Source organism: Hypomesus transpacificus, chromosome 19, assembly GCF_021917145.1.
Source record: "Hypomesus transpacificus isolate Combined female chromosome 19, fHypTra1, whole genome shotgun sequence".
Lineage (NCBI taxonomy): Eukaryota > Metazoa > Chordata > Actinopteri > Osmeriformes > Osmeridae > Hypomesus > Hypomesus transpacificus.
Window position 1 is genome coordinate 2136410 of NC_061078.1, and position 9175 is coordinate 2145584.

The window sequence follows — 9175 nt, forward strand, 5'->3', positions numbered from 1 at the left end:
GGAATAGAAAGAAAGAAGAAGAAAGAAACGAGAATAAATAGGATGAACTACAACCATGTGATCCTGTTACAAATGCACAATCAACTAGTGTACTCTGATTCTAAAATGTATTCAGTTTATCAAAACCCTCCAAACCTCTTTGTATGAATATCACTGGAAGATACCCCCTGGTGAGAAACTAAGTGCCCCTTCATATTAGAGGTGTGATGATTGTCTTTGGCGCCGCCATATTGTACTGAGACCTGTAGCCAAGCTACTAATCATATGGGAACTCCTTCTATACAATAAACAACCAGTCACATAATAGGAAAATGATAAGACCGCAATCATTCACTGATCACATTCGCTCATCAGAAAAAACACAAGAAGATACACAAACGAAACCATCTCAAACCAGAAGGGAGGCATATGACTGAGTCTTCGTGTTTTTCGCTAACACTTCTTCAATCCTCTGTTCCACTGAGAATCAGAACTACTTTTCTTAACCTCATGCCTGTGACAACCCTGCATTAATTAGTTATTTAAAAATTAAAATAAACCTCGACACACACACTCACACTCACACACACTCACACACACAGACACAGAAACCATAACAGAGAAGAGCTGTTCAGGTGATGAGACTTCGCACACACTCGAACGCTGATTCCTTAGTAAGGTTCTTTGCAGATTTATTAGACTTTGCTCATTGTCATTACACGAGTACGTACCAAAAGAACAGATACTTGATGGAGCTAGGCTGCGTTGCCACGGGAATAAAAACAGACTCAGCTCCGTGGCACCACCCCTGGCAGACCGGCTGCCCTGCCTACACTCCACCCCACTCTGTGCATGAGACGGCAAAGTGAGCAGGACTTGCAGCCCTCGTTTCAAATGCTTCAGATTGTACATTAAAACAGGAGATTCCCCACATGGTAGAGTAAGTTCGCCTACAGAATCCTACGCCTTCTACATTCTATACCCGTGCGAATGGCAAATCAAAACTCAACAGGTCTATCTCACGAATGCCAGTGCTTTTTTAACATTATACGTATTTTCTCATTTTTTTCTCTTTTTGGTTTGTTTTAAAAATCTTTGGATGTGCAGTGATACCCATAAAATAATTTTTTTAAAGAATAGAAAACACGCACACTGCTTTTTGCCAACTAATAAACAATGTAACTCCTGTATAACTTTGTCTTTGTTGGCAAATCAACTGTCTTGGTTTCTGGCAGTGTTCAGAACACATTTTGAAGTGCCGGCTAAGATTTACGTGAAGAAGAATAAAAACAGCTCCTTCATTATCTAAGCATGGGAAATAAGGCTATAACATAAAACTGACTGTCTTTTAGTTTTTTCTACTATATACAAATCTAGATTTACTACAAATGCATAAATTAAAGCAGTGGTTAAACAATACAAAATGCAATTAAATTAAAACAAATCACAACACAGAAGTAGATAAAAGAGAAAATATAAACACATTATCACAGCAATTGGTTTTACCCTGTAAAAACAATAGTCTACCTTCATTATAATATTGGCATAAGTCAATGTCTGATAAAAAAAGTTTATCTGTTCCTTCTGCAAGTTTCCTACTACAACCCTGAAACTTCCATGACTGAAACAAAGCACTTCCACAAAACAAACAAACTTCTAAATAAATAATCATTCAGCAGTGTGAAGTAACAATAACGATTAGCAAACTAGTTCAGTTCTGCCTTACTCGCATACAGTAGACTCTTAAATGCAGAACCCAAAGGAATTATTACTATGAGGTATTCAGAGACACTGGTAAAGACATGCACGGCCAGAGTGCTGGGCCTCCCTACACGACACAGAGAGAGAGGGGAGGGGAGAGGAAGGGAAGGTGTGGGCGAGTGAAGGTGGGGGCAGGCAAGAGAGGAGAGAAAAGAGCTTTGGTTTATCAGCAGAAGTGGACAACAGAAATTCCTTTGGTATGTTTTCATTGCATGGTTGCACTGGCAAAAGCACCACGGTGAGAAGGAGAGAGAGAATTCATCGTTGTTTCTTCAGTAGTGGCCCTTCTACGGGCTGAGGTATTCACAGAGTCAAAGGTGAGAGGTCAACAGTGGTTTAACACTTTGGTTCAAGCAAGGCACTCGTCCTGGGAGTTTTAGAAAGATTGCAACATATCTACCTTTAGTTTTCAGGGTCATGTCTGCCTATAGATACATACAACTGGTCAAGACCAAGGCCGTATCATGTTTACCTACAGCTATGATGTCTGCCTATTCTCTAGTTACAACAGCATATCCACCTAGAATTGAGTCAGCATGTCTGCCAAACAGAGTTGTATCAGAGCACAGATGAAGTGAGAGCACACATAGCAGGAATGAAGAGTGGAGGTGGGGTCAGGAGAGGAGGGGGTGGGGGCGGGGAGGGAGGGGGGGGTGTACATCATAAACAATACGCATCACTCGTCGAGGCCGTGCATTAAGAAAATCTTTGGTTATCTTTGGTATCAACAAAGTGATAGAGATCACAAATGGAAATTGAGTGAGGTAGCATCTTTGGTTCACACTATAAAACATCAGTAGGTCTTAACACATATGATTTTTTCCTCCATTCTTTTTCTTTTGGTTCTTCTGTCTCAAACTACCTTGTTGTCTCTGCTGTCCATGTATCAAGACGTTAACCCCGCCCAGAGGCGGATGGGGGTGGGAGGCCAGCTGATAGATTGAGTGCTCCTACGCCCTTGGCCAGCCCAGTGTAGTGCTTTCTCCCAAGCACTGAAATGCATTGAATTCACCCATTTCTCTATACGTTTAGAGGCTAGCGGAGGGTTACAAAAACAGACCGGAGGGGAGATTTGTTTGAAGATGAATATCTGAGTCGCTGTTTGAGCTATACAGAACTGTTTTTAAGCAAAGCACTTGAAGATAAACACCTTGGCTGGTAAGTGAGACCGGGACTGATTTAGGGCTTATACAGAATGGAGCTGCGCTTTGTCCTCTAAGAGATGGCTCAAGGTCGCAGTCCTTGTTCTTAACAGAGTGTCCGTAAGGGCTCCCAGAAAAGTAATGGCAATACGTTGACAAAACTGACATTGGAATCTGAAACGGGCATGGGTGGTAAAGAAAATGTTCACAGCTCGACTATAGAGCGCAGTCACAGAGAAATGCTTCTACTGAAGGATTTATCTTTGGTTAGTAGCTGCTGGCATTTCAAAGTATTTGCTAGAACTATAGAGCCACAAGCTATCCCTGAAAACATGATCAAATACCTATCAGCAACATGAATGCATTTCAACAGAAGATGCTTGAAATATAATGCACAATCTTCCATCTATATTGTTAAAGATGATTGCAAACCACATCAGTTGACTGTTCAGTCCAGGCCAGCCTCCATAAGGCAACTGTCTCCATTGAATAACATATGTCCCTCAATCTGAATTCCCATTACATTGACCCATCAGATTGTTGTTTTTGTAGGATGACATCATAGATATTATCATAGATAATATTGGTCTTTAGTCTGAATCTATGTTTATATACCTATGTGTTTAACAGTCCAGGGGTACAGTAAAAATACTCTTTGGATGATTAACAACAAAATATATATTCTCTTTGGTTATATCATGGCATTTGATAGCCTAAGATTCTATGCTTGAATCGCACATGGGTGGCTGTAAAGTGTAGAAAGCTTTGGTTTGCATGTTCGATGTTTCAGCATGTAGGGAGAAAGCACCACAGAGAGGGCCACAGTTAGGGTTTGGGGCAGGTTTTGTGGACAGTCTCTGTCTTTTTGTTGGTCAAGACATCCACCTACAGTTCCTGACACACAGAGACTTCCATAAATCCATACCACTGCACAAACATTCCAGTTACTCCTGTGGGGTTCCTGCTCAAAGCTGATTGGCTAGTCCCACTGAAGGTCCTCTTTTTTGGTATTTGCACCTGGAGTGCCCCCTGTGACATCCGCAGAATAAAGACTGCTGATAGGCTGATTAAACCTCCATTCAGACACCGATGACCAAACCTACCAATAAGATCAAAGATAAGGACGGTGGATGGCAGGTTGGAATTGGGGGTATAAAGCTGTAAGACCGGTGATAAGGGAGTAATTGTTTTTTTTTTTGCAGAATGCTAGACTAAAATGTGTTGCAGAACAAACTTTAAAGCAGGTTAACGAAGTCTTTGGTTTTTTTTCATCTTTGGATACTATAAATATCAGTATAGTACAGGTTTAAGGGCAAAACGTTGTTTCAAGGTCTAGTTGTCCTTGTTTCCTAGTAGTAAAGCTTTTCCACCGAGTCATTCCGTCCGTCTTCAGGCTTTGGTGCAGGAATTAGGGCCAGAGTTGGCAGAGTGACCTGAGCCGTCGTCCAGCCACTTGTCGAGGCTCCGGCGGCGTGCATTCATGAAGAAGTTGCTGACTGTGGTCAGCTCGAGACCCAGCTGCTGAGAAATGGTGATCTGAAGCTCTTTGGACGGACGCTTGTTCTCCTTGAAGATGGCATGTAGCGTCCGTCTTTGCACATCAGTAAACACAAGCCGCGGCTTCTTAGACCCACTGCCGTGCTCGGCCCTGCCATGATCCTGCTCCTTACGCTTGCATGCTGGGAGGGACGAAAAGACGGGGAGAGAAAGAGAGACAGAGACAGAAAGACAAAGAAGGAAAGAAAAAGGGAGAATATCAGCATTAGATAGATTATCAACATCACACCACAAGCATGAACGGAATTAAAAGTGAGTGCTACCACAAAACAAACCGTTTAAAGAAACCGCTGTCCATGGTTCTGAAAACATCACTTCGTCCGCCATGACAAGCGACAACCGCGAGGCGGCAGCAGAGGGTTGTTGAACTCTTACATTGCCTACAAAGTGAGCCATTCAAATGATTTAACTTATTTGGCTTTGATCTGTTCCTAATAAACCTAGAACACTCCATTTGCTTCTTACAATAACACGTATACGTATAGACCAAACATATAGTAAAAGAAAACGTTGTCTACTTATCTACTGTCTATACAAGGTATAAAGCCAACATTCAAACACTATATTGGCACAAAGAAATGATAATTAAGCTATTGCAAAGACAAATCAGAACGTTGTATACGATACTTGAATATATGGCTCTGAATGCTCTGAATGAACTGAATGGTTAGCTGAATCAGTTAATAACAATAACTGAATCTCCGCATGAGTAGGATAGCCTTTGCTTCCCCAAATTATCCAGGCGGCATATAGCAAGGCCCGCCAGGCTTGCGTCAGCGTCCTAGACATTCTCTATGAGAGCAGTTGTAGAGAGAGCAAGCACGGATGTCTCCAGTGCTGGTAAATATTAACAGACCACTGCGGTTCCACATGTATCTCAGGTTATAAATCATCGAGTTGAAGGCCACCCGACAGCAGGAACCACCGCACCTCCAGCCAGGTAGGGAGGTTTCCCAGGATAAGGTAAAACAACAACGGCCTTGTTGCGGCCGATCACTCGACTCTGCTCCCGGCTAATAATTTCACACAGATAACTATACACTGTGTTATCCTAACAACTGATAGCGCAACTATAGGCTACTAATTTTCACAACTTATCTTTACAGAACTTCCATTACACCACTAACATACAAACACACAGAGAGACACACATACGGGCCAGATGGAAAATATGTAAATCTATAAACATTGAAACAGAGTGGCTAGTCTCACCTATACTTGTATGTCCTTTGTATTAGCCTTCCTATATTATTTGAAGGCAGTGAGCAGGTCCCAGACGATCAAATGAATAAAAACGGAAAATAAATCCCGTGAACAAAAGTAGCTGAGCTAAATCTGCAAACCATCCCTTTAAATAGCTAAAACCAGTGGTCAAATGGTTGAATCCCCCCCAAAAATGTCATATTACTTAGAGTTTTTTCAAAAATTAAATTATGTGCCTAACTATTGGCCAAGCAATATTAGTTACGTGAAATGCATTATTCAGCGAATTTCTGACAGTAGGCCTTTAATAAAAGGGTTAGGATCTGAGCAGGATTCATTTCAATAATCAATATCAAATTTACATTTCTGCCTATATTGGTCATTACACATCCACTTCACCCAAAAACGGATCAATAATATCCCAAGCTTCAGTCACATTTTAATTTTCTGCATTCTCTTTGTTGAATTGCTTGCAAATTGGCCTCTACAAATTTAAATTAATTCTTTACCGCTTAGTTAGAAAATATGTGATTTTATCTGACAGGGACATATTACTATTCAGTCCTTGCAAAAGTAGGCTGTTTCATTTGGTTGGTCAAGAAATGTATAAGGCTTTATGAACCAAAAAGCTTTAGGGGTAACGGCAACGAGTGGCAATCGTTTTCTTGATTTTGAAAATAAAGCCTATGAAATGAGAAATAATAAGGTGAACGTAGTTGTCTAATAATAAGATAAAGGTCCATATACACACGCGCGCGCACACACACACACACACACACACACACACACACACACACACACACACACATATTGGACAGCGCACCCTTACACACTGTATAACAGATGGGAAATTGGAAACAACTGAAAATGATCAATTGAGATTAAGCACACTTTCCACACAGTATACGGCCTGGCCTCACTTTTCAAAAGCCAAAAAGCCCATGTGCGCGTCATTGATTAGAAGAAAAAACCAACAAATCCTTTGTACGCTCGCGGGAACGTGGCTCCTTGTCTGTGCCCCTCATTCGCGCGCGGATAGACTCGGGTTCTCCAGGGACAAATTAATAGAGACCTATCAGTTAATTAGGCAAACCCAGACCATACCCACATACGTCACAGCTCCAAACGAGCTCAGCGCCAAAAAAACAAATTACCTCATGGCACAGTCAGCAAGACAACGCAGTTACCTTTGTCTTACTAAATATTTGTAAGTTAGTTAAAGCCACGATAGGCACGCGGGCCGGTAGGAGTGACTCTTCCTTTAATAACTGTGTGGAGTCTTTTTTCAAAACCTAAAAGCCTAAAAGTCGAAATCCCTGCATAACATAAACATATGCAGCCATCATGTCAAACTCATACACACGCGCGCGCGCTCTGTTTGTAGCCAAAACGACACCAAAAGCTGATCAGATGCATCTACACCAAAATAAACAAATTCATAACGATTTTTGGGCGAGGGATCAGTTTACGCACACATTCTCTCGGTCGATATTTTGAGGTAAAATAACATAGGCTCTGGTTTGACATAACCCTACAAGTCTGTAAAAAGGAACACCAGGAAGATGAAGTGGCCTTCTGCTGTTTTGGGGGGCACATTTTCTTTCGATTATCTCATCACTGTTTCCACAGTTACAGTTAATCTACATTTGCAAATATCAAATTTTAGACAAATAGCAAGAAAATGACTCGAAAGATAAATAAAGGGAAACGGTATTACCGAGGGTTCGCTCACCTGCGAGCCTGAGCGCGCTCATGCGTTGGAACTCAGGCTCCTGCAGCCACTTCCACATCCTTCGGAAAGTCTCGCGGCCGGACTTGAGTTTGGACCATGGCTTCGGGTTTCTCAAGAGGTCGGAGAGGGTGCCTTGAGAACGACACAAAACGCGCTGCGCAAAGATGGCCTGGGGAATGCTGTAGCGCTTTAGCTCAGTGGTGATCCTTTGCGCCACCTCTTTGGTATTCACCTCCTCCATCTGGTTCCCCGAACTATCCCCGTTGACACCTTGCTGCCCTGGGGCCTGACTCTGCTCTCGATTGTTGCCTAGGCCTTGGCCATTAACTTGTACGCTAATGTGGGCATGCGGGTGGTGGTGGAGGCCATTGAGCTGGACCATACCCACCGAGGAGTTCATGTGCTGCTCGGTGTGTCTACCGAGCATGGCTGGGTGGTGAGCCTCGAACCCACTGGGTGTGAGCATCTTCTCTCCGGGCATGGCAGCACCGGGATGAGCGTAGGGGGGTAGACCAGCCTGGGAAGTGTGTATGCTGGCTAGGCCGGAGCCGGACAGTGGGGAGAGGCTCTGCCCCATGCAAGGATCCTTGTGATGGTAAGATGGATACAGACTGTTCATGGGTGCCAGACCCCTGTCCTCCCTCATCAACGTGAAGCTGCCGCTGACGTTGCCCGGAATTCGTTGATGGGGATGCGGGTGTGGATGATGATGGTGGTGGTGGTGATGATGGTGAGGGAACTTGTCAGAGACGGTGGAGATGGGTGGCAAGGGCTGCAGTGGGGTTAGGGTGGTATAGGTGCTGCTGGCGCTCATGCCAGGAGGGGCTTCGCACATGCTAATGGCAGGGTGCAGGTGGCCGGGATGGCCGGGATGGCCGGGATGGCCGGGATGACCGGGATGACCGGGATGGCCGGGGTGATAGTCTCCGCCATCCAGCAGTGTCGCCATGCCCATAGGGCGATGGGACAGGCCTCGGGGGCCCGGGCGGGTATGCGGGCTGTGGCCGCTCAGCAGCTCTCCATTACCGGTCACTGACTCATGACTCACTCCGTGCAGGTCCCCAATATGCTCCATCGACAGCTGGGCGTTCATGATCCGGGCACTGCTGTGACCAAACCATCTATCTTACCTAGCGCGGTTGACTGGAGTTGAGAAGTCCGCACGTCAAGAAAAGTTCAATTTCCTTTTGTTGTGTTATTTGGTTGCAAAATGTCTTAAAATTCGTCGTTTTCTGTCCCTCCGCTTGGTCTTCTTTCATAACCTCGATGTCGTTTAGTACGTTTTTTATTTATATTTTCCTTTCTTCTTTTCTTTTGTTTTCTATTTTTCTATTTTTTCGATTTCAAGTCAAGCCCCCCCGCCGCCTATAAACAGTCCTCGCTCTCCGGTCGGGTCCCGCGCCATCTCTCTAGCCGTGGCTCTAGCAACTCGGTTTCCCCAGACCAGTGCTCAACCGCTGCAGCTCCCACGAACCACACATGCGCAATAGCAGTCATCCGTCCCCTCCCACCAAACATACACACAAACACACACAAACGCTCAACGCTCTTGATTCTGACGTCAAATATTAAGGAAGTTACCGCTGTAAACTAGACTGTAATTGTGTGTCCAGCAGCCTACTCACAAGTTTGATAAGGTACAGACATTTTGGTATTAAACAGGTGCGAATAGAAGATTTGAACAGCGAGGTGCATTTGCAATGTAGCCTGTATATTCATCTTGAAAAGCATGTTTCTGAGCCTCCTTAAATCGTGAAGTCCAAATGAAGTGAACTTCCGGGAGGAATACTTTGATCTGCAG

General features: G+C 43.9%; 1 protein-coding gene across 1 annotated transcript; it reads right to left on the reverse strand.

The window, feature by feature from the left end:
* Nucleotides 1-4268: 4268 nt before the first annotated feature.
* On the reverse strand, nt 4269-8467 carry onecut1 (one cut homeobox 1). Its single transcript, XM_047042502.1, has 2 exons — nt 7375-8467; nt 4269-4561 (listed from the first exon to the last, which is right to left on the reverse strand). Exons 1-2 carry the CDS (start codon nt 8465-8467, stop codon nt 4272-4274), a joined length of 1383 nt encoding a protein of 460 aa, XP_046898458.1. The 3' UTR covers nt 4269-4271.
* Between the last annotated feature and the right edge of the window lie 708 nt (nt 8468-9175).

Excerpts from the sequence above, each read along its gene's own strand:
- onecut1 (XM_047042502.1), bottom strand. The coding sequence starts at position 8,467 with ATGAACGCCCAGCTGTCGATGGAGCATATTGGGGACCTGCACGGAGTG. Across the intron at positions 4,562-7,374 it reads GAGCGCGCTCAGGCTCGCAG|CATGCAAGCGTAAGGAGCAG; the intron begins GTGAGCGAACCC and ends CGTCCCTCCCAG.